Below are 25,173 nucleotides of genomic sequence, written 5' to 3' on the forward strand. Positions count from 1 at the left end.
AAACTATTTTTTCAATCAGGTATTCCTTGAATGACTTTGACTATACTTTCAATGACCAGTTGCCACATGTTATTAAGCTCTCTTTTTCTTCAGAATCTTCCAGTAGACATCGAGAGTTTAGCTAGAAGTCTTGGCTACGATACAAACAGTGATGGAAAACACATGAGCAGTAACAAGTCTTAATCTCACTGCTCAGTCCTGACACGGGCTAATCTGTGGGAGCAGCTCACTCCAGTGTCACCCGGGGAGCTGCCTTGCTCTGCAGAGGGGTTCCTTGAAATGTCACGCCCTCTCTTCGTTTCTGCCTAAACAGACCTGAGAACACTCACATTATAGACAGATAAGCAGTGCATGGTGGAAAACTCTACTTTCAAGAGGACTTACTCTCCTCTTACAAGGTATGTTTCCATGTCTTTTATTCATGTATCAGTGTATCTTACCAAGGGGACACTAGTGTAATTAACGTAAGTGCTTGTAAATTACATAATGAAGTTTAAAGTTTATTCTGTATAATTTCTTAAAAATCAGCACTTAAACTACATATCAGCCTAAAACTACTCCAGCTTTTGTATTTTATATATAATGGATTTATTTTCAATATAACTGTGACTTTTTATTCTACAGCTAAGTGAAAACCTCTCATATACTTTACCATAAATGTTAACATGATTGATTTTAAAAATCACTTAACAAGCTACTTGTGAGTAGGAAAACAACATTGCTTTAATAATTAGTGATAATGAAGTTTGGGGATATCACAAGTACATTAAACGAAACAGTAAATATTTCCTTTAAAATGTAAAACTATGATATTTTCTAATGTATATTTTTAAGTATGCCAATTATTCTAATGTTGTTTTTACCCATGCATTTGAACATACTATTTTTCCTTGATAAATGTCTTCCTTAGTCCTTTGTAATGAAATGCTAATAGTTAAAATGGAAATCCACATATTTCCAATTCATTTACCTGCAATGGTTTAACTAGCCACATATTCAATATAAAAGATTAGGAAGTTCTTTTCACGAAGGCCAAACATAATTTAAAACAAAGATTTCCTTTGTCCCCTCCCAAGGAATCTTACTAATCTTAAGTTTAAAAATAATAAACCATGTGTGGGATACTCTACTCCCTTGTAGTCTAAGTGGAGCACAGCATTCCCTCCTGTCTGCTCAGGGGTGTGGCAGCCATAAATAGTGGCCGCATGGTATAGGGTACGTCACAGAGACCTCAAGAGTCTGCGGCTCTCTAAAAATAGTGTGGTGGTTTTTTTTTCTTCTCTCAAATCCACCAAGAATCTTTGAGTTGTTTAAAAAGAAAAAGGAAATAAAAATAAATCATCAGCCCACACATGTGACAGCATCCTTATGTTTTTGTTTGTTTTTGCTGTTGAGCAATATAGTTCAGTGTGAGAAGAGGGGGTATTCAGTCTTCTGTTACCACTAACACTCAACTGACTGCTAACTAGCTCACACACTGAAGAGGAATTCTTGGCTATGTGAGGTGGAGACCAAACAAAACTGCAGGCCCTGTCTGTGGGCGCCATGTAGGAAACAGAAGAAAACGAAGCAGGACTTTTTGTTCAAGACCCAGTTGGTCGCACAGGGAGGCTGTGAGGGACAGGCTGCAGAGGGGGAAGGGGCTGCGGCTCTGACGGGAGGCCAGGCACACTGCGCAGGCTCGCCACTGTTTCTTAAGGAGGGCGTGGTCTTCAGCAGCACCAAGATGCACTGTGAACGAGGGTCCAATGCATGTTTGTGTAGTGCACGTGCTTACTCCCACCTGTGCCCTGATGAACCTGAATTCAGCCCGCATTCCCTCTGGGAACACAGAGCCTGCTCTGTCACATTCACATACTGGAAGCCACTACTGGATGTGGACTGACAGGAGTATTTCCGCCACAGGGACAGTTGCCAAGTGGACCTTTAAGCATGGGATTTAAAACCACTGCAACTTAAAGACTCTCCTAATAATAGTGTCTAAGATGAAATACCCTTTCAGTTAGACAAATTTTCCATTCTAAGATTGTGGAACATTTAAATGGAAAATAAGAGTTTATGCAAATTCAGAAAGAGTTCTCAAGTACATTTCCAGTCCTGAGAAACTGGCCAAACCACCCGCCTGTCCTCTGCAAGGAGTCTGGTTACTGTCTGGAAGTCACTGTGAGATTAAGACCTGAGCAGGAAGGAACAAAGCAGGAGCAAGGGGCCGGTGCAGTGAGCAAAGTCTTGAGGGCCTCTCGTGGCTCTAACGTGCCAGGGCTTATTAAGAACAGCAGTAGCACAAAAGTAATATTCCAAATACTATTATGATTAAAAAAACTTGAAATTAAAATCCAAAGCCTTCCATGAGTAAGAACTCTGGAAAAACTGGTCGAATTCAGGGAAACACTGCAGTAAACTCAAAATTTTAAAATAAGGCAAATAACTAAATGTCATACCATTTTAAGTGAGAAATAATATTCTCTATATTTTTTCTGAGTATCAGAGAAAAACACTGCTGTGCAGTGTTCCCTCCTGGACAGTATGATACTTTTCAAACACTGATAAAAAGTTGCCTTTGGATAGGGTGAGACTGGGGGTGCTGTCACTGCAGAGGGTGCAAACAGTGACGTGCAGAGCCGAGGCCAGCCTGGACTCTCCAAGTGGCCAGGATGCAAGACGCAGAGGCTTGTCAGTGGCATGCAGCAACCAGTCAGCCAGCACAGAGGAGACCGTGCCAGAGGCACTGTGCAACCTCCACCTGAAGGGCTTCCCACCATGCAGGACAGACGCCCAGGGAGCCGTGCCCATGCCTCTCCCCAAGTCCCGCAGGCAGAGCACCTGTAATATTCTGGGAAGCCCCCACCCCAGGAGGGCGTTTCTTCCAGAGGACCAACCCCTCCCATCTCCGTGCTGAGCACTCACAAGGGACAGCCCAGGTCACCGTGGCTGCCCCACCAGTGGTAGGAAAAGCACATGGAAAACTAGTTTTATTGGTGGACTTGTATTTAAAACATTTAAAAAGGCAGTGTTGTAATTTGCACCAGGCAAAGGAAAGTAATCCTTCCACCCCACCCTTACAGGTGTGCCTGTTCATCAGTCTCTTCCTTGCGTGCATGCATGTGTTACAGCCATTCTCCTATCTATGGGCTTATACGGTTAACTGAGGTTATGAGGGGTGAATGGGTCACAGTGAGGAAGTTCACTTCCAGGCCTGGGACCACACATCTAGAGCTCCCTTCAGACAGTCAGAGCCACTGTGTATGGTCGGCACTACTTGCAATAGTTCTATTTCCTAACTTGGGCATTTGTCTCTGAGTTTTTCTATCATGTCCAAGTACTGACTTGTACAACCCTACACTCACCTAAGAGTGGGGTTATGGGATGTGGTCTTGTTCTGAGGGAAGCAGGTTGGGGGCCCAGGAGCCCTACTCCACGGATCCCACATCCAAACACTGCCTAGTGCACAGTGGCCTCCTGACAAATGCCCGCTGAACAGGTCCAGCAACCCAAAGGCACAGGATCTAACAGCTTCTCTTGCCATGATCAGACTAGGTCAGGGACAGCTACGGACCTAGAAGACAGAGTTGCAACACAGAACAAAGCTAAAAAAAAAAAAAGGCAGTCCAGGGACAAGCTTTGATTTATCTACGAACCGAGACTGAATTAACTAGGGAACAAGAGTTCTGGAGGTCAAGGCAAAGCTGGGAACCAAGCATTAAGGAGCCTGGAACCACCTAGAACCACACACAACTGCCCAGAACCACTTGAAAACTTAAGGTCAGGAAATATAATGGATCAAAGTTGAGCAGGTAGCCAAGAAGCAGAAATAATGTGCAGAGAAGTATCAATGGAACCGAAGCCCACTGGACCTTAACCTGGAGCCCCTAGCAGGACTGCAGGGTGACTGAGCCTCGGGTTATAAACTGCCTGCCAGCAGCTGACAGAGGTGCTTGGGCGCACTTTTTCTGCACATCCAAGTCTGGGCACATTATCCCCATTCCTGCCCACCAGCCCACTCCATGTGCCTTAGTGCACAGACTGCTGGAGGAGACAAGACAGAGAGTGCCTGTCAGGCGTTCAATTTTGAGATAAAAGAAGAGTGTGCTCTGGCGAGGGCATAGATAATAGATTGGGACATGGGGGTTCTGGCTCCCACCATGTGGTCCAGTGGCCTTGGGGAAACCGCTGACTCTTTCTGTGCCTCTTATTAGCATGAGGGACACTCCTGGAATGGATTCTAAAGTGACAGGTCCTCATAGCAGTGCAGAGATGGGAGGCTGGGCCTGGTTCTGAGGTGGGCCCCAGAAAAGGGCTTTAAAAAAAGAAAAGCTTCTGGTCTCAGGCCCACCCTTATATCTTCTTTCCCAGCACAGTCGAGGGCTACTTATCATAGGCAAACCTCACACATGGAGCTGGTAATGTCTAGCCAAGCGTGGGCAAAATGCTTGTGTTGCTATTTAGGTTCTAAGAATTAAATAATGTTAATTATCAGATTAATAACACATGACAGTAGGGTTTTTTTGAACCTTGAGAAAGGTATGTGATTAAAAGACATCCCATATAAATGAATATTTAAATGAAGTTAATTAATCCACTTCTGATTTCTAAATCCAGAAAAAGCAAGGCTGTGGTGAGACATTAGAGCTGATTTCTGGGTCCTGGGAAACTGTGAACAGCTGGTATGATTCCAGGATGTGGAGGTCAGGCCCTCCTGCAGCTGGACCTCCCCAACTGAGCCTGGAAGAATCTTGCCGCTAAGGTGCTCCCTGTTGTGGGCGCAGCAGGCCCCTGTGTTGCTAGGTGGCTGGTGGAGTGTGGATTCTCCCTGCGTAGATGTAGCCTCACCCATGTGTGTCTGTGGGCAGCCAACTGTAGCCAAAGGCAAGGCTGGCATATATCTGTGGTGATGATTTCATAATGCCTTTAATTTTTAAAAATCACAAAGAATGTATGTTTCATAGGTGATGGTTAAGAAACCACAACATGTAGGCACACCTGTGGGAACATCTGCCACCAGATAACAACATGTCTATGCTTGTACACTCCAGTTTTATGCTGGCCTTAAAAAGTACAACTAAAAACAACCCACCACCTAAGTAGACAAGCAGAACTCAGTGGAAGGATGAGTAAGGAAGAATGGTCTGGACTTAGATGCTTTTGATTAGGTATTAGACAACAGTACAGATTAGAAGGAAGAAACCCTGGGGACAATGTGGAAAGTGACCACCCTGAGCGTGATGCAGGGGTCAGCCCAAGATGAGCTCCTGCATGCCAAGGAAAGTGCCACTCTGAAAGTGACAGTGACATAGATAGGCTATGGAAGGGTTTCAAGAATGGAGTCAGGTAGGATAATGTTTTTGTTTTTATTAGCTTAATAGGTTCCTAACTATTAAAGCACTACTTCCTGCTCATTATAAAAATTAAAGGAAAAAAAAAAGACACAGGTAATTCATGGTTCTAACACCCACAAATTATCATCCATTAGGCATATTTATGCCAGATTTTTTGAGTGTTTTGTAAGTACATCAGGTATCGATTTTTAGTATTCTTTTAATTAAAAAAAAGTCCTACTTTTAAACATCTTTACAAACATTTTGTGGATTCCAAAGTATTTAATGAAATAAATGTACCCTATTTTATTTCACTTTCCCTTTAACCACTAGTATTAGTTTTTTTGCTGTTATATATAATCTTATAATGAACATCTTCATGTACATTGGAATTATTTCCTGAGACTAGATTCCAAAAAGTAGAATTACAGGATGAAAAATAAAAATACCTCTAAAGCTTCTAGTGCATGTTAACCAGCTGTCTTCCAAACACGTTTCCTAAGTGGACACTCACATAGGGCCAAGAGGGCCCCTCCATGGAGCTCCTGCAGCTCGAGTACCCAGGCAGGCGGGCGTGTGTGCGGACTGTGGCTCATTCCCCATTGTCTACTTGGTCCTAGGCTGGCCCTTGTACGAGGGGACATGAAGGAGTGTGTGCTCCTCGTTCTCCTGGCCCTGTGCTCTGCCAAGCCCTTGTTCCGCCCTTCACGGGTGATGCTGAAGGACATGATGTTGGAGGACACGGAGGACATGGAGGATGGTGATGCCACCTCTCTGCTGCCCATGAAGGAGCCTGTCAACCCCTTCTTCCCATTTGACCTGCTTCCAGCCTGCCCATTTGGGTGCCAGTGCTACTCGAGAGTTGTGCACTGCTCCGACCTAGGTAAGGCGCGTCCTCTCGCTGGAAGAATTGTCATCCTGACAGAATTAAAAGGACAAGGGAAGTCCTCATGGAAATTTAAAAAACCAGCTCATTGATTGTAAGGGAATTTTTCATTTTAATTTTTAGAAAGTACAACAAACTCTATAGTACATCTAAACTTATTTTAAAAATCCAGAAAATCAGAGCAAAACAAGGGAAATTTCATAGGCAGACCATTCTTTCATCTTCCCAGATTTGAATTAAGTGCTTCATTTTAATTTCCATCACAGGGAATGCTTTTCCATTGACATTTTCTCTCCTGTTAATTTTTGGTACTATGGTCTCATCTTATGAACCAGCAGGCTGAGATTGTGCTTTCTAATAAAATTCCATAATAACCAGTAAGGTGCTTGTCCAGAGCAAAAAATAGGTTATTGACTTTGTGAAATCTCTAACCCAGACATTTTAAAGACAATGATCTATTTGTTTTGAATGATTTGGTTTTGGAAATATCTAAAAACGACTTGGCTAAACTATATCAGTTTCTAACATCTTTTAAAAATGTGTAATTCTTTGTTGAATATTTTATTTTTTAATACTTCTAACAAAGGCACTCTCAAGTAAAGGGGCACACTCATGTGCTGCCCAGAGAGCAGGTGGGGTGGGGATGCACACCAGGAGCAGCTGTGCCCAGTTATTTCCCAAGGAGGGGAGGGCTCAAACCGTGGGGAGCCATTCGGGGCTGGAGGCCCAGAGGGGTCCCTTCCTCAGTGCTTGTAAGCAGGTAAAGACTGAAAACTTTAGACTACTTTTGTGCTGCCACAACAATCGTGACCATAGTCAAAGCCTGTTACAATCCAATCTAGTAATAAGGTGTGTTATTAAGGGACAAAATGAGAGAGGGGAACAAAAAGCCTTCAGAAAGATTATTATGAGCTATAATCACAGGGAAGCCTTAATGGAATATATAGGCTAGGAAAAAATGGGTTTTAAGCTTTACCTGTGGCATTCTTAGGAGAAAGATGATAAGAGCAAGCAACTTTTGGGTAAAGCTAGTCTGGAAGCATGTGCAGAATGTGGTAAGAGCAGCAGGCTGGAGAAAGGCAGGAGCTGAGATGAATCCTGTGGTGAGAAGTCAGCTGCACTGTCATTCCCCAGCTGCATCCTAGGCGGGAGAACACACTGCCCATTTGTTGGGCTGGTGCAGGTGTGAAACAGCAATCAGAATGAACATGCAGGGGTCTACACAGACATAGTTGGATGTGAACTGAGCAGGGTTCTGGGCAAGAGGGACTAAGGAGATGCCCCCCACAGTGCAGACCTTCCTGGTGTGACAGGAAACTGAGTGTCTGCTCTAGCCCTGGGGCCTCACAGGACCCTGTGCAGCTCTGTTCCAGCACACGGCTGTCCTCAAAGGCCTAGGAAAACCACACCACCTTCACAGACAGCTGGCTGAAACACTGTTTTCCTTAGTCTCCTGAATATTTAGCTCTGAAAAAAATCTACTGCACAGATTCCCCCAGTGCAGACGTCTGTAGCAGTCTGGTGTGTGCTCATTACTGTTAGTGGCCTGTACCTCCCCTGCCCTAGGCTTGGGATGGAAATGAAATTGCTCTCAGTGCTCCAGTGTCATTGGGGTGGTGTGGAGGAAGGGCTGCCTCATCTGTGTCATCAGGTCGTCTCTGCAGGCCTCCAGCTTCCTGCAAAAACCTCCACTTCACTTTCTAAAGTAAAAATAATCTCCGCACTACACTGCCATACTGTGAACCCATCCAGTTATGTATGGCGCAGCTTCTTAAAAGAGCTACCAGTTTTTAAGCAGGATGAAGTCCCAGGGTGGCAGAGTGGGGTGCTGGAGCTTGTGGTGCTTTGATACTGAGGTCCTTGCCCCGGGCTCAGGGGCAAGGACAGCTTCCCAAGTGAACTGACCCTGACATGTCTGTAGGGTAGATGGAAAGATGGATCAATGATGGGCGGTGAACAGTCTAGGAAAGTGTGAAAGAGGCTGTGGGTTTTCACTGTAAAATTCTCTTGACTTTTCTGCATAATTGAACATTTCATTATTAAAATGTTGGGAAAAATCATGAAGGCCCCATGCTCATCCAGCATAACGACCACATGGAATACCTGATGATGAGGGGAGGCGTGCCCAGCATCTGGGGAGCAAGATAAGTAAGGAAGCAAGCACCATGTACAGCTCCTGCTAATTTGCCGCTCTTTTTGTCTTTTAACTCAAGGGGGAAGCCATTTAATATCTTAGCTAGCACTTACTGAGTGCCCACATGAGGAGGAGGGAGGCATAGCTATACCTCCACCTGAAAAGACAGGTGGATGGCTCACTGAATCTGGGGGCAGAAGTGCTTACAGGCAGGCCCAGGCAACCTGGGGCAATGGGCCAAGGAAACAGTGCTGGGGGTGGGCCAGCAAGGGGGTACCCCCACCTCTGTGTCAATGTGAGTCACAGATGAGCATGTCTCCTAAGTCAAATAATGTGTGATCAGTTAGAGGAGCTCACTACTGATAATATACATGAAAATCATCGATAGTCTATTTTCTAAGCACAACTTTTTACATGTTGAGGCTTCTTAAAATGGTCAAAACCCACAGGTTCCAATTTAGCACAACAGCCTGACAACCTGCAAAGAACACTGGCATTCCTCGGCCACTGGTATCCAGTGCCAGCCCTGGGCCCCCACAGCCCACTGACCTCCCCTCAGTGTCCCCTGGCAGCAGACAGCTCCACACCTTGTGGAAACAAATGTGGTATGTGAAAGGTCTGTAGGCCCTTCCAAAGAACAATGTTTTGTCATGTGTAACAGATCTAATAAATGCACATCTCTATCCCATTTGCAGCTTCATGTAACGTATCTGTTTATTTCTCAGGTTTGTCCTCCATCCCCAGCAATATTCCATTTGACACCCAAATGGTTGACCTTCAAAACAATAAAATTAAGGAAATCAAAGAAAATGACTTTAAAGGACTCACTTCACTTTATGTAAGAACATATGCTCTTATTTTCAAATATTTAAGTGAAAATCTCTAGCTCAGCCAGATGATTACTCATATTGCATTTGTATAAGCAATTTTTAGTTTTCTGTATGAAGAGTGACAAAGTTCTTGTTATTCAGTGCCCTGGTTAGTGAAAAATTAAAGATTTGACTCAGTAATTTAATTCAACTAATTTTTACTGTTTAACAGCCAGGTGAAAGGCAGTGGGATCAGAATGTAAGTAAATGATCCTTAAATGAGCTTATGACTATTCAGGTAATTTAGTCACTGCACACTAGAATGAGTAAGACTATTTTATTAATAGGAACCAAGCCCGCTGACTCACCTTAAGACACCACAAATCTCTAGAAAGATTTTTTTCCTTACTATATTTACCAATATTTTTAATTTTCTAAGGTTTAAAAGATTATTTTTCTGTTTAATATCTTGGGCCTCTGTATTTTATTTATTTTATTTTATTCATTCATTCACTCATTCATTCATTTATTTATTTATTGCCTTTTTTTTTATTAAGGTATGATTGATATACACTCCTTATGAAGGTTTCACATGAAAAAACAGTGTGGTTACTACATTTACCCATACTATCAAGTCCCCACCCACACTGCAATGCAGACTCTGTCCATCACTGTAGTAAGATGTTGGGTCTCTGTATTTTAGCAAGTAAAATTTCTAATTTGATTTGGAATTGGTCTGGGAGAGCCCAAGTCCACAGTGTGCAGTGCATGCTATCCCCACCCTCTATATGGAGCTGGTGGGGCGCCCTCGTTCTGCTAGGTGGTAAGCCTAGATGCTCTCACAGGCCATTTCCCATGACTCATGCCAGGCTACAGAGAAGAAACGCAAGGCCTGCTTTGTACAGAGCAGTCGTGGCTAAAAGAAGGTAGAGACCCCATGACCGCATCACATCCCTGTGGACACGTGCTCTTCCTGAATGGGATGGGCACAAGGCTGCCCGCGCTGCCTGCCAAAACCCCTCGGCTCAGTGTCTTAAGTCCTGCTGACCCGTAGCTGTAGTCAGCAAAAGGAGACCACAGAATCCATTATGCAAACCACTGCCTGCCTGTCAGCTGATGGGGAAGGACTCTCAGGCCAGCCACGCTCCAGGCACCATAAGAGACATTCTTTACTTAGGCGCTCACTCCATCCACACACCCAGCTGTCTGGCAGGGAGTGGCACCCACAGGAAGCCCAGGTCAGCCTCTGCAAAGCTGCTCTTCCCTGTGTTGCCAAGCAGCCAGGTCCTTCACTGCTCCCTGCCTTTCAAAGGCACTGAGCACCCAGCTCACATCTGCAGAGGCTCCAAATGTAATAAAGCTTTCACACAGAAAAAGTCAACTGGGAGAGCACTATTATCCCTGAGGCATTACCTAAACTTTAAGACCATCAGAGATAGTACAGTGGGTGCCACAACGGATCCACCCAGTCCGCTCCTACCTTCAGGCCACAGAAACTTTTGGAGAACAGCAAGGCCATTATTCTACTCTCAGAAGTTGGAAATATAGCCTTTGAATGCTTCTGTCACTTCTTCAACCTACATTCAGCTATGCAACCAAAGAATAATCTTAAAATTACAAACCAAAATTATCAAAAGCTTTTAATTCACTTTGTTCCATCATTATTTTATTACATTTCAGGGGCATTCCAGGGACTTAGTCCACATGTACTCCATTACTCGTTGGGAAATGGACTCTTAAAGGTACCAGGAGTGTCTTAGGTGCCCAATCTTCCTTTAATGTCCCTATATGGCATGGTGCTGGGAGGGTGAGTGTTCTAAAGTCAGGCAGCCCTGGGCCCAAACCTTGGCTCTCCCGCAATGTGCACTGCACTGGGAGAGGGGCTTACTTCTCTGCGCTTGAACTCCCTCAGCTGTAGAGGGGATGTAACAATGGTGTGGACTTCAGAGTGGTTACGTAGATGGGTAAACATATGTGAGGTGCTCAGCACCCAACTGTTATTTAGGACTACCAGCAGCCTAGTGCTTGCAGACCAGCTCGCTGTATCAGGAAAAACACTTTTAAAGCACATACTTTATATGTGAATTGTGGGCAGGTTATGTTTCAAAACATCTACTTAATTTTAATGTCATTTTATATGGTTCCTGTCTTTAAAGAGAATCAAAATATTTTTCAGATATTCTATAAATTCTCTGTATTATGTTTTAACCGCTTGTTCAGCATTCTGGTTCTTACACCGTCTCATTACCTAACCCTTACCAAAATGAGCACTGTGGTCTTTATGTGACCTGAAGTGGGCGCCTCAAAAGACAAGCCAGCATTAGAGCAGGGGGTGCATCACACATGTGCTTGCGACCAGTTTACTGCAGCCACAGTCATACCAAAGACACTCTCCTCCTTCTGAAAGACTATACTTTTCTCATTTTCTGTTCTTCCCTATAGCCATACTGTCTGGGACTCTGACTGCTACTTTGGGATTTTCATGGGAAAGCCACACTCAAAGTACAGTTTAACTGAAGCCTTGGGGCAACATGGATGCTACCATGTAGAAACTCCAACAACCACATTATTTTCACTAGAGAAACAAACCCCAGGCACGATGCTGGACCTCACAAGGCCACGTTCCATGGGGGCTTCTAACGTGGAGCCCACACAGCAGGAAGGGCAAAGTGTGAAGGGCAGTCAGGGGGCAGGCTGCCTTTCTTCAGTGTGCCATCCCTTCACCACTAAAAGGAGGGAGAATTTCTGCTAAATTCATATCATGCTATGGCCTGAGGGTTCGCCAACCTTCAGACTCTTAAGTGGCAGCACAAAGAAAGCAGGATATCCTACCAGTTGGTAACAAAATGTAGTTTTACCTCCTTTCCTAGGCTTAAGCTTACTGAGGTGAAATTTTTAACAGTAGTGGTATGTCTGAAAGGAAGATAAGAGAAGGGAGAAACACGAGGGAATATCATAAAATGGGAGTTCAGCTACCTACATATTTGTATTTCTCTTTTGGAACAACAGCAAGGTGAGCAACACCAGAAAGACATATTCAGTCCGTCTGGAAACAACAGGAAGGATGGGGCCTAGAGACAGAATTCATAAGAGGACTGAATCTAAAACTGCTCCCTGACAGAAAGGGAGTGTCCAGATTAGCAGAGAGGCATAAAAGGCCCCAAGGAATGCCAAGCCACCTGCCATCACCCTTGGGAAACTGGAAATTCTGCAGAATCTAGCAGTAACACAAAGGCTAAGCAAGACAGCTGCACCCTCCTCTGCAGCAAGCCAGAGCAGAGGGTCCTAAGCTCATCCCTCAGATCTCTATTCTGGGAAAAATGGTCAACATATAAACATGACAGAAGCAAGGTTTTAAAAGTAGATAAAAACATGTAAAAATCTGTTTGGTGGCACTAGACTTAATTTTGTAGAGCAAACATAAGATAACAATAAAAGTGTCCACCACTCCCATATGGGGAAATGGGAGGGGCCTTCACCTTTTGAATGAGTCACCTGAGAAGATGAACCATAGACACAGCACCAACCTGGTCCAAACTGGAATTCTTATTACCTCAGACTGATAAGACTGATCAGGTTGGGATTTATTCACATGGTTAACCAAGTCTAGGAATAACATAATTTGCACTGATTTCCGTGGGTGACTATTCGCAGTAGAGTATCAGTAAATCAAACCCACTTCCTAATACAATGTAACTTTTTGTATTTCATCTAGGCTTTGATTCTCAACAACAACAAGCTAACAAAGATTCACCCAAAAGCTTTTCTAACCACAAAGAAGTTGAAAAGGCTGTATCTGTCTCACAATCAACTAAGTGAAATACCACTTAATCTTCCCAAATCATTAGCAGAACTCAGAATTCATGATAATAAAGTTAAGAAAATACAAAAGGAGACATTCAAAGGAATGAACGCTTTGCATGTTCTAGGTAAGTGCTTGTAGATGGGACATTTCAAAATCATATGTAATGTGCAGACGTAGGGACCTTTATCATCACTACTAACAATTTTTAGGGCTGATAATCACAAAAATTAATTTTTTAATCTAATGATCTTACCTAGATAAGCCATTTATAAATCAAAGTATCAAAACAATCTGTAACACTTAAAGAAACATGCCTTTTGAATACACACATGCAGTCTCAAGAATCCCCTTGGCAATAGGTATGTGGTTTGTTTTCCAGCTGCATCCTAACTGGTAAACTCTGTTATTCTTATTTAATTTAAAGGTAGTACTTTTAGTGTATTACATAAACTACTCCAATGCAATATATAAAATTAACTTAGCTATCATTTGGAATGTACATCTAACTTTTCATTACCTGCTTTAAGATCACTAGTTAAGGAAAATTTTTGTTCTACATTTTAAATTCTACCCTGTTTTACTTCTAACACCCATGGTATAACCATGCCACCTCCCCCTATGATATACATCCAAGATTCCTAACCAGTCTTCTCATTCATTTATTCACTATTTAATTCAACCAACTGCCTGGCACTTACTCAATAGCCTCACTTACTGGCATTTCCTCAACATTATATTTCTGTTAATCAAATAATAATTTCTAATTAACTTATAATCTTAAAAGTTTAGGTGACAAATGTGCACTAGAATATAAACATTTTGAATTATATGAAGGGTGAACTTTCTTCAAACATTATACATTAATTTAAACATTATACAACATTAACACATTAATACAACAAAGGCTTCATCATGGCATGTCAGAAAAGCATGGTAAGTCACTGATTCAGGGAGCCTGTTATATGTTCCAGCCTATGTAATGCACATTAGTAGTGTCTGCGACAGACAGAAGCAGGGTAGAGAGATGCAGAGACAGCCACACTGAGTGAAAGAGTCTGAACCACGAAGCTCACGTTGACTGAGTTTTCTTGGGATGTTTCTTTGCATTGTGAGTTTCTTTCTTATGTAACTACGTATGCTAAATTATGTAATTTCCCCCACAGAAATGAGTGCAAACCCTCTTGATAATAACGGGATTGAACCAGGGGCCTTTGAAGGGATGACAGTGTTCCATATCAGAATTGCAGAAGCTAAACTGACCTCAATTCCTAAAGGTTTGTTATTTACTTTACTTAAGATTTTTAAAATAGCCATTAAATGTAATGCTACAAACTGCACACATTGTCAAAACCACAGTGTGGGGAGTCCTCGCTGCCAGACTATGGGCAGCATTGGGGGAAGCCCGGTGCTGCTCAGCACACAGACCCAGGTGTGGGCTGGGTTTTTTTTTTTTTCTTCAGTATGATACCCGAATCTCTGTTCCCAGTGAGAACAAACATTACAAAGCAATGGACTTTTTATTTTCCTTTTTCTCCTTTTATTTACTCTCCTGTACTCGTCATTTGGTGTGGCACCTGCTAGAGGTGGGAATTCCGTGGGGAAGTGAGCAGGGGAGGAGCCTGGTGCCACAGGCCCTTCCCAGCTGTGCAGCAGGACCGGATGGGGCCTGAGGGGCTCAATGGGAGAGACGCAGACTCTGTCAGGGTCAGGCGTGCACCGTGCACCCTGATTCTTCCCGGGTGTGCCATGTAGATCAATGGGCACAGAAGGGTCTGAGGGCAGGGTCCGCCTCACGGTGAAGGCCATCTCATTACATGGCCCTTACCAAGATGAGCACTGTGCTCTTTATGTGACTTGAAGCCGGTGCCACAAAGTAGACAGCTTCCTAAGTTTGCTAGTGGACCTATTTTCTAGACCCTCCAAGCTCTGAGTTGTGGGATGCCCTGAACAGGATTGGTTTTCTTGGGACCCTGCTTAGAAGCTTGCCCCAGCCTGACAAGGACCCCCTCTCTGCCAGGATGACTGCCTGGGTCAGATGCAGTCCCTGGGAGTAACAGTGTCTCTCCTTTCACACAGCTCTAGCCTTCAGTGTTCCCAGTAAGAGCACTGAGCTCACCAAAACCCCTTTCTACCCCTCACCTGATCCAAAGACTAACAAAACAAACATCCACTGATAATTTAAAAGACACAGCAAAGCTGCTATTATTAATTAAGTGGTGATCCTTCACTTAGAAAAATTACCTACACTGAAAGTGGGAAGATGATTTTTTTATACAGGAAAAATTGGTTTTATTCAGACTACACAATTAAGAATGACCCTAATTTAGTTTTCAGGGTGGTGGCTGCTTTCCTACAAGAAACCTAAAATGTTTTATTTACCCTCTCATCTTCAGAACAGCAACAAAACTACAACCCCCACCTAACAAGTTAAGTAGGTAGAGTCCCTGCCAATGCTGGAAGCAGGCCCAGAGTAAGGCGAGCAGAAAGTGGGAGAGAGGGTACGTGCATTTAACTTCTCAAACATCAGCATCCTTTGCGGCAGGATGAAACTGGGCAGAAGTCCAAAGGGTCCTTAGCAGACCTGACAAGCCAATGGGAGGAGAGTGAACAAAGTTCTGGGGAATTCTGCTACATAGGTGTGTGTGGAAGGGAGGAGAGGCCTGCTGGGAGCTGGGGTAGGGATTGAAATACTCACTGAGATACTACCCAAATTCAAGGCTCTGTTCAGGCTACTGCACTCTTCTCTGGTGACCTGCCCTTCCATGCCCCAGGGGACAGACCAGTCCCGAGTTCCACACACCCTCCACCGACAAGGCCCCCTGACTTCTCAGCATGAGCAGAGGTTTCTGTCTTTGACTTGCTACACATATTCTAGAAGAGGCTGGCAAAATCTGTAACGTTTTTCTAGTCATTTTGTACATATGATGGATTTGCTCAACTAGTATATAAGGTCTTTGAAGACAGAACCTTTTCTTTTACATACTGGAGAAAGTATAGTCATTCCATAAATATAATTAAGCTCCCCTAATCAATATTCAAGAACTTAGAACATTCTCCTGATCTTTGGTGTATTTTTAAAATCCAAAGTAGATTCTGGAGTCAATATAAATCCAGCCATGTAAAGTGCTGATATTCATAAGGATGCTTTGATTTCCTTCAGCAGTCTGCCACTAATAAAGGAAGGAAATACTTCAGTTAGGTGTTCTTTCCCCAGCTAGCTAACCAGCACCTCTGGCTGAAAAACAACACCTTCCATATATGCCTGAATTTTCTGGTTACTCTCTTTCATTCCAGCTTCAGTCACTGAGGGTGGTGCTGGGAAGGAGGGGCTGGGGCCAGAATCCCCAGGTGTGTGAAGAGAAGGTGCCAACGTTCACGGGGTCCTGCCCTGTGCCACGTGGTGCTGCAGATGCTTCTCTTAGTTTATGCAGAAACTACTACAAATTTAAAAGAAAAAATACCAAAATGGATCAGACAAAGGTAAAAATCCATGTGCTCAGAATGATAAAAAAAGAATCACTGGTCTCCTCTGGGCATTGCATTACCTGAAAGAATCACGCATCCATGCTGCCTTTTCTGTAAAACCTATATAACAAATTGAATATTTGATGAAGGAAAATTCTTTAGAGAAGAATTCCACCTAAGATTATGTATAAAAAGGACAAAATCAGAAACTCACCATTTTCCCATTCTTAATGAAATCATGGGTCTAGGTAAGTACATAAAAAAATGTAAGACCATCAGGTGAAGGGGTGGCTGACTGAATCTACCTGGTCCCCAGACCCAACACCAGGTCATATGAAATAAGGGGGCCAGAGGATGAAGTTGAATGGTATCATGTGAAGCCACAGGCCCAATCCACAAATGAGAATCTCAAACAAATCAATACACAAGGGAGAAAAAGGAGGGAGTATGTACACATCAGAAGAGACTTTAAGAGATATAAGAGGCAAATGATCTGTCAACTTTACTTGAACCAGGGCTAGAACAAGCCCACCTAAGACAGTGTATCTGAGATCACTGGGGAGACAGACGTGGGATGATGGTACACTGTGGCTGATTTGTCAGGTATGATCCTGCATGACGGTTCTATGAGAACAGACGCCCTGTGAGTTAGGGGCATGTGAGGTCTTCACAGGGGAGGTGACATTATATATGGATGTGAATTTAAACATGCCAGCCAAAATATATAAATAAATAAAAACAAGGCAACAATAACTAATGTGGTAGATGAGAAAAGACTAGAAAAATGGAGAAAACTGTTGAATCTGGGCAACAGTGTGGCAGTTGATAATGCTGTTTTCTATTTTTGTGTATATTTGATATTTACCAAAGTAATGGGTTAAAAAAGAAAAGCAGATCTCTAAAAAACTGCCAAACTTTATAATGTGAAATTAAACCAGTAAATAAATAATCAGTGGGCTGGGACTTACTTGATTTAACATACACATTTCTTTTCTTATCACAAGAACTACCATCAACTTTATTGGAGCTTCACTTAGACTATAATAAAATTTCAACTGTGGAACTTGAGGATTTTAAACGATACAAAGATCTGCAGAGGTAAGGGACCCCTCAAGCCCAAACCTAGAAGTGGCAGTCCACCTGGTGCTAACACTGAAGAACCCCAGGGGGCCTGCATCCAGCAAGCCCTGGACAGCGAGGGGGGAACCACCAGGAATGCTTGGGAATGGGTGGGGGGGACCCCTCTGTCGAACGCAGGTCAGAGGAGCAGAGGAGAGTGCTGTAGGCTGCTCTGAGTTATTAAGTAAATGGAAAGCCTTCCTCTGACATGTATGTGAATAGGACAGGTTTGTATTTCCAATCAGTCACGGTGCTTCTGGCTAACTGTATCACTCCAGAATTTGCTTAAGAGCTGACTCATTTTATACCACTTTTAGACTGGGCCTCGGAAACAACAGAATAGCAGATGTTGAAAATGGAAGTCTTGCTAACATACCAAGCGTAAGAGAAATACACTTGGAAAACAATAAACTAAAAAAAATCCCTGCAGGATTACAGGAGTTGAAATACCTCCAGGTAAAACATTCTATTTGTGTTTTGTAGATATTAGTACTTCCCTTTGTTTTTATGAAACATATGAGTATCTGAAGCAAAGACCAGGCAAATAGTGAGGGTAATGCTTACAAAATGACCCCCAGGTTGCCCACATGCTCTATGCAGGACAGTGCCAGGAGAAAGGCTCCAGTGTAGATGTCAGGATATCAAATGAATGCTCAGGTACCCATTTCCACCCTCAGTTTCTCCTACTGAAACTGCTCAGGCTGCTGTGGCTATCACTGACCCAGCTAGTTTCAGGCTCTGGGGTGGCAGTGTCTCTGTGAAGGCAGGACTGGTGGAGAAGAAACCAGGAGGATCACACCTCCTTCCATTCCAGAAACACATCATGAAGGCAGAGTCTGTGGACAAGGTCCCAGGTATTTTCACTATCAGTGGGTGCTAGATTAGAAGCGTGTATGCTTTTTGAAAAATTCAGGCCAGAATATATAATCAATAGTCAGTATGTGGAGTATCATGGGCTCACAGTTCTTGTTCTTCAGTATGAGAAACCTTTTCCTTTCAATCTGGCAACTCTTCACTAGTTGGGAGGGGCCACAGAATCCTGGGAGAATCTGAAAAAGCTTTAGATCCTCCCCAGAACAAAAACAAAGACACTATTCTGCACATACTTTGAAGAGTTTCATAGATTCCCCAAATTCTCGTCCAGACCCCAAACTATGAATCCCTACCTGACCCTATTTCACGTTTGACAATTTTTCTCATATGCTTTCCTTCACGTCCTCACCTTCCAAGATGCAAAAACACATTGAAAACAAACTGGGCCTCGAGTCACTTATTTTATCTGTATTTCTTTCCAAATTATCTTTGGATACATTTGTTCACTGCACTCCTTTGAGACAGATACCACCAAAGTGGACGTGCTATGGGCAGGTGTTCATGTCAAGGCCATGATGACTCTGCTGTGTCTAAACACCCACTGAGCCAGCAGGCACCACCTTGGTCCTTCATCGGATCGACTGTCCTGCCCACGTACCTTTCTCCACAACTCTGACCTCAATCTCTGCTTGCTCCTACATCTACCTATATTCCTGTTAGCATTTTTTAAAAGAATAGAATTATACCACAAAAAGCAGACTTATACAGAAGAACATAATTCCTAAGTACTGTACACAGAGCAGACCCACCCACAGCCAGCACTGTTTCCCACGGCCAGTGAGGTCAGTGCTTGCTGAGCTATCCCCGGCATGGACACTGAGCAGCTGGGAAGGCCAGAAGCCACTTAAAGCATCTGCCACAAAATTCCCAGGACTAACAGAGGGCAGAGGAGCTCCAATATCAAACTGAAAGGTTTTCTCAGTGCCTAGGGTTCTCATGACCAGCTCAGATCAATCCCACCGAGATGTAAAGGCAGAATCTAGAGGTAACAACAGCAGAACTGGTATCTTAAGCTTTGCCAGCAAAAGGTCCCCGCTTCTTATGTGCCAAAATGCTGGTCAGTTAAGTAGATTGTTTTTACTTCCCAGAAATATCAGTTGCCAAAAAAGACCAAAGAAGGAATTTAAAGGGCTGTTAAAGGCAGTATAGGGAAATCTCTATATTGTCCATTCTTTTTGAATAATAATTAATCTAAAAAGACATATCCACAGCCTATAAAACTATGTAAAAACCAGTGGACAAATAAGTCCACTGGTGCAATACTAACTCTCAATGCTGTATTACACATAGGTACTTGAGACGTCAAAAGACTTTTTCTATAAAACAATAAAAAAAAAAAGCAACTCTACATTTCTCTCTCTTGATCACAGAAAATGCTAGTTAACAATTCTCACATTCATATTGCTAATCCTTGGAGGATTAAATTTTATTCTGCTCATTCTTAACACATTTAAAACCATTATTGTAAATAGGGTACTGAAGTAACCATCCACACACACACCCTTCCCCCTGCCATATATTTACTGTAGGGAAGGAGGGTGGCATGTGCTGACCAGGCAGTATGCTCTGGGCCTTGGCCTGAGTTCCACACCACACATCACACACAGCATTTCTATGTGTAACACATGAGCCTGAGCTGTTACAGTAAGTACTAACAGGAAAAAACAAGTACATATATTTTAAGCAAAATACATTCAAATCAGTGTAAACTTTTTAAGTAGACAAATTCATGAACAAGTGCTGACTATAAAGACAATTATCTTCTGTTCACATTTACTGTGTATTTTAAATCTATTCTTTTTCCCTACTACAACAGATTATCTTCCTTCATTCTAATTCAATTACAAAAGTGGGAGTGAATGACTTCTGCCCAACAATGTCAAAGATGAAGAAATCTTTATACACTGCAATAAGTTTATTCCACAACCCGGTGAAGTACTGGGAAGTACAGCCCGCAACATTTCGTTGTGTTTTGAGCAGAATGAGTGTTCAGCTTGGGAACTTCAGAAAGTAATAATTAGTAATTAGTGATATCCATTGAATATAAAATTCAAAAATTATTATATTTGTAATACTTGAACTCTATTAATAATGGTGGTATTAGGCACATAAGTAAAAATCTATTCCCATGTGGTAAGCCCACTGATTTGCTTTATGACAAAAATTTCAACAGAATTTGGCAAAACTATTGATACATCAGGATTAACAGAAAGTCTCTATTGCAGTTTCTTTTGCATACAAATGATTTTGCATAAACCTCATGCTTGAATATTCTTTCTCAGTAACAAAAAATAAGACATGACATATATTTAACACTTAGTTTTCAAGTGCATTTTTAAGAGACCTGTACTGTAAATGGAATGCTTAACTTAGCAAAATATGTGTTCTTTCATTTTCTGTTAGGAAAACAAAATTGAGGATGGTTATATGAAGAGTATATTATACTATTCTTAGTCTTCCTTTAATAACTTGGGTAGTACTGTAATATTTCTGATATTTTTGAACAATGGTTTGATATAACCTTATTCAAGTTCTCATGTCTTAGAGTCCTACTGGCTTTATGTTTCAATTAACCTCTTATTATAAAGCCTTCAGTTAGTGTTTATTACAACTCGACAGATGCTATTCATAACAGCTGTTTTTGCGCTATAGGACATGCTTTTCTTTTTTAATTATTATTATATGATTATAAATCTGCTATAAAAATGCAGTGTTTATCTAAAATCTGTAATGTACATTTTTTATTATCACATGTATAAGCTTTTAACAGTACGTCAATTGTTATGTTATATAACATTGCCACCTCAACACTAAGAATATTTTTGAGATGTCCTTTTGTAAGACTTGGGTTGGAAAAGCCTGGACACAACTGATTCTCCACCAAATTGTTTCCTCAAAGATGCACAAACTGGAAAGCTCTGAAAAACACATTTGGTATATATGAATAGGCAGAGCATTAAATGAAATACAGAAACTAAAAGCTCTGGATATGAATATTTTATTTTTTATTGGCATTTAACATAAGTTAAATAAAATTAGAAAATGAGGAAAACATTAAAATACTGGTTTGTAATAAAATATTTGCACTTTGGTTTAATTTTTCTTCTTCCTCCCAGGAAGATAAGCTATTTTTCAGAAAATTTTAATTTATATATAACATTTTTAGCACAGCATTGATGCTTATTCTTAACAATATTAAAATGCTCTAAATTATGGCAGTGCTTTATGTTAAATTACCTAAAAAACTAGATTCTAAATAATTGGGTTAAAGTAGAAAATACTAGTTACAGATAACTAAGAAGTAGTGGAGGGTTTGGATATCCAGGTCAAGAATGGGAAAATAGGTCATGTTCCTCTAGCAAGGTCCCCCAACTGGCATGTTGACACTCTGGGTGGGTCACTCTTGGTGGGAGGGGCTGTCCTGCCCTTTCCAGAATGTCTGGCAGTTCCCTGGTGTCTACCCACTAGCTCCACCTTCACAGTGCCGCAGTCAACAATTTTCTCCAGACAGTGCAGGAGTGTGTGTGTGGGGGTGTGTGGCAGGCAAATCACAGCTGGTTGAAAACAATTGCTTTACAGAAAATCTACTTAATTTCTAAGTTCTGACACAAGTTTAGAAACCTGGAACAAAACAGCTATTTTTGTTCTGTAAAACTGTAGGGGCAAGATCAAAGTGCAATTAATTAAAGTAATGAAGTGACCACCAGTAGTGATATAACAGAAAGCCCAGGATGCACAGCTTTGAGTTGGAAGAAGGTAACCAGGAATCCAGTCCTGCTTATAGTTTTGGACAAGTCACCATCTCTTTGAACCTGTTCTCCTTTACTAAAAACAGTAGGGTAACAATACTGACCAATTAGGATGCCATGAGGATTAAATGATAAAAATGTGTGCGAAGATGCTTTGTAAGCCTTAGAAGTTCCTAAAATATGTGTAGCTATTCCACTGGACAATTACTGACAGATGAGAAAAATATGAAGTCCATAAAAATAAAAGTGACTATTGTTCTTTTCATTCATCATTATAACTAAATATATTACCTTCATTGTTAAATACATGATAATCATTCTAAAACTAAAATATCATAAAGTTCCAATGATTTTAATAAATAAAACATACTTACCTGTATCAAAAACATAAAATTGTGAAATCATGGAACTTATAAGAACATGAGTAAAAGTCAATATTAACTGAAATTGTAATAGTAAAATGTTGAAATTACCTAAATTCGTAAGAACTAACTAAGGTTAGAATCAGCTAAACAGATTAGCATATGATCTGAGTAGTGGAGCCTAAAGAAGCCAAGTTAATCTTTTTCTGAAACGAACAGACAGAACAAAAAGTTTTCAAATACTACAATGATTCCTGAAATCACTATAGTTAATTTCTTGTAGTTAATGTTTGTGTTTTTCATTCCTCAGCTGTCAACCATTTTTGGTTAGAAGTCTGCAAAACACAAATCCTTAATAAAAATCATAAACAACCAAAACTGCATACAAGTTTTCTGCCACAAACCCATTTTATGGTAAATATAAAACATTACCCTCTTGAAATTCACTAAACTTTGGCAACAAATGCATTACTGCAACTTACTTGGTTTATTAAGAACTTCAAGAAAGAAAAGTTTCACAGGCCATCTATCTGTATTTCTTCCCAAATACTAATAGTAAAAAATGATCACTGAGTTCATGACACAAATAAAATACTATTAGGAAATCTCTTAAAGTCACTAAAACTAAAGTTTTCTTTTTTAAAAAAATCTATTTTGTTCTTCTTTAAAGTACCTTTCCTTCATAATTTCACATTTTTTGAAAGACTTATCTTTTACTACCTGTGTACACACATGGTCCTTAACCTACTGCAACCGACTTAACAGTTCTCATGAATCTATTTTCCCAAAATCATACTATATGAATAATTCTAATCACTAATAGGTGCATTTAAGGAATATTTTCAGACATTCTTCCAAACTGACATCCTCACTTTGCATCCATGCATCTGACCCTTGCAATGGTCCTGTGAGGCAGTCACCTTTCCTTACACCTGGTTCTCAGGTGGGGACGTGACTGAGCAGGGTGAATGGCTGTGGCTGGTCTGGGATCAGATCCTGGCGGCAGTGACTACTTTGAACCATGACAACACACTAATTCTTTAGTACCGGTCATTCTTGCTGCTGCCTCATTGGCTTCCATGTAGCCCACCTGTGGGGTGCTCCTCAGGGGCTCCTGTTCCCTGATATCCTTCTTTTGGCCTTCTCTCTCTGCCCCCTGGCAGACTTATCTGTTGCTCTGCATTTAGCTGTAACCACCAAGGTGAGGCCTCTGAAGGCCACCTCTCAAACTTGGACCTTCCCCGGGCAGAATAAACCCTCAAAAGGAAACCTGAAGGTTTGGAGCCATATGACCAAAATCAAAAGCAACACCATGAATAATTTCTTTCAAATGCACACTGTCCCTCGTGACCTGTCCTCTCCCGGCCTTCAGGATTCCCATGCCCTCCTCATGTCTGCAGCCCGGGTGCCAGGTCCTGCTCTCAGCCATGTGCTGGGGCCACCCTCCCTCTTCTGTCCTCACTGAGTTCTCACTGCGTCTGCTCACCTGGAACAATATCAGAGGCCCATCCAGCCCCAGTGTGACAGCCACACACGTTCTTCAGCTGTCTGCTCATGCAGTCCCCTGCTCAGACCTTAGAGGGGTTCGCACTGAGACAGAACCACAAAAACTTCGTCAGCCTCTCAAGTCTGTCCCTGATCACACTCAAACATGATTTTGAGCTTTTATTTCACAGGTGCCTCTTCTCTGGTCCCCCCTGTGCCACCTGCTTCCAAGGATGCAGTCAGGAGTACGCACCTCAGCTCCCCAACACAGACGGGCTTCCCTCTGCCCCAGAGCCATCCCAGCGCTTCACTGTACTTTGCTTTCATCTTTTCACTATCTAACCTCACAGAGTTGCTCACACGCTGGTCTTTCCTTTACTGACTCCCAGGGTTCTGGCCACTGTGGCTGCCATCTCTGCCTCTTGTCTTTCTCCCTCACTGAGGCCAACTGGCCACCTTGGTTCAACACTTCTTTGGACTGAATTTTTGGTGAAGGGAAAGAAAACTTCCTTGGACTTTTTTGGTGAAGGGAAAGAAAACTGCTGTCCTCCCCCTAGGAGCCTGGCATATTACCCTCCAAGTCCTCCAGCAGGGAGCAGCTTACCATGCCACCAGCTCCCCAAAGACACCCCACACAGGGCCTGCAGATGTGCGCAACGGCCTCCCGCGTTACTGCAGGGTTATCACAGTTTCCATCTCAGGCTCTGGGGAGCTTGAAACAGGCCCTCCCACTCCAAGTAGCCATAACAAGGTGACTACCCACAGCAGTGAAACTCCCCCACTGCTAACACATAATGCGGGAACAAAGAGAACTGGTTTAAAATGGCCCCTTCCACAGACGGGAACAGGCTTACAAGGGCCTGAAGAGCACAAACCAGGCCCAGCTGGAGCACACCATGGCACAGACTTGCGGTTTGTGTGCTAGAGGCTTCCTTCCAATCAAGGAGAATTTATGACAGAAGCAAAAGTAGATAAAACATATTATGACTTCTCACTCAGTTTTAAAAATTCTCAACTCACAGCCAATCATATTCACTTGCACTTCAATCTCTATTACTATGTTTAATAACAACTTTACTGAAATAGAATCCACACGCTGTACAACTCTAGTACATTCAGGGATAGCAACCATTACCACAATCAATTTCAGGACATTTCACCACTCCAAAAA

General features: G+C 42.2%; 2 protein-coding genes across 3 annotated transcripts in view; one reads left to right on the forward strand and one right to left on the reverse strand.

Annotated features, from left to right (window-relative positions):
• CENPP (centromere protein P) overlaps window positions 1-25,173 on the reverse strand; it is a 266,012-nt gene that overhangs the window by 85,818 nt on the left and 155,021 nt on the right. The window lies entirely within an intron of this gene.
• On the forward strand, window positions 195-21,497 carry ASPN (asporin). Its single transcript, XM_036896888.2, has 8 exons — window positions 195-398; window positions 5,936-6,198; window positions 9,061-9,173; window positions 12,860-13,073; window positions 14,113-14,223; window positions 17,419-17,512; window positions 17,851-17,989; window positions 20,223-21,497. The coding sequence occupies exons 1-8, from the start codon at window positions 352-354 to the stop codon at window positions 20,418-20,420; spliced, it is 1,179 nt and encodes a 392-aa protein (XP_036752783.1). The 5' UTR covers window positions 195-351; the 3' UTR covers window positions 20,421-21,497.

The sequence above is a fragment of the Manis pentadactyla genome, chromosome 3 (assembly GCF_030020395.1).
Source record: "Manis pentadactyla isolate mManPen7 chromosome 3, mManPen7.hap1, whole genome shotgun sequence".
In the NCBI taxonomy this organism is placed as follows: Eukaryota; Metazoa; Chordata; class Mammalia; order Pholidota; family Manidae; genus Manis; species Manis pentadactyla.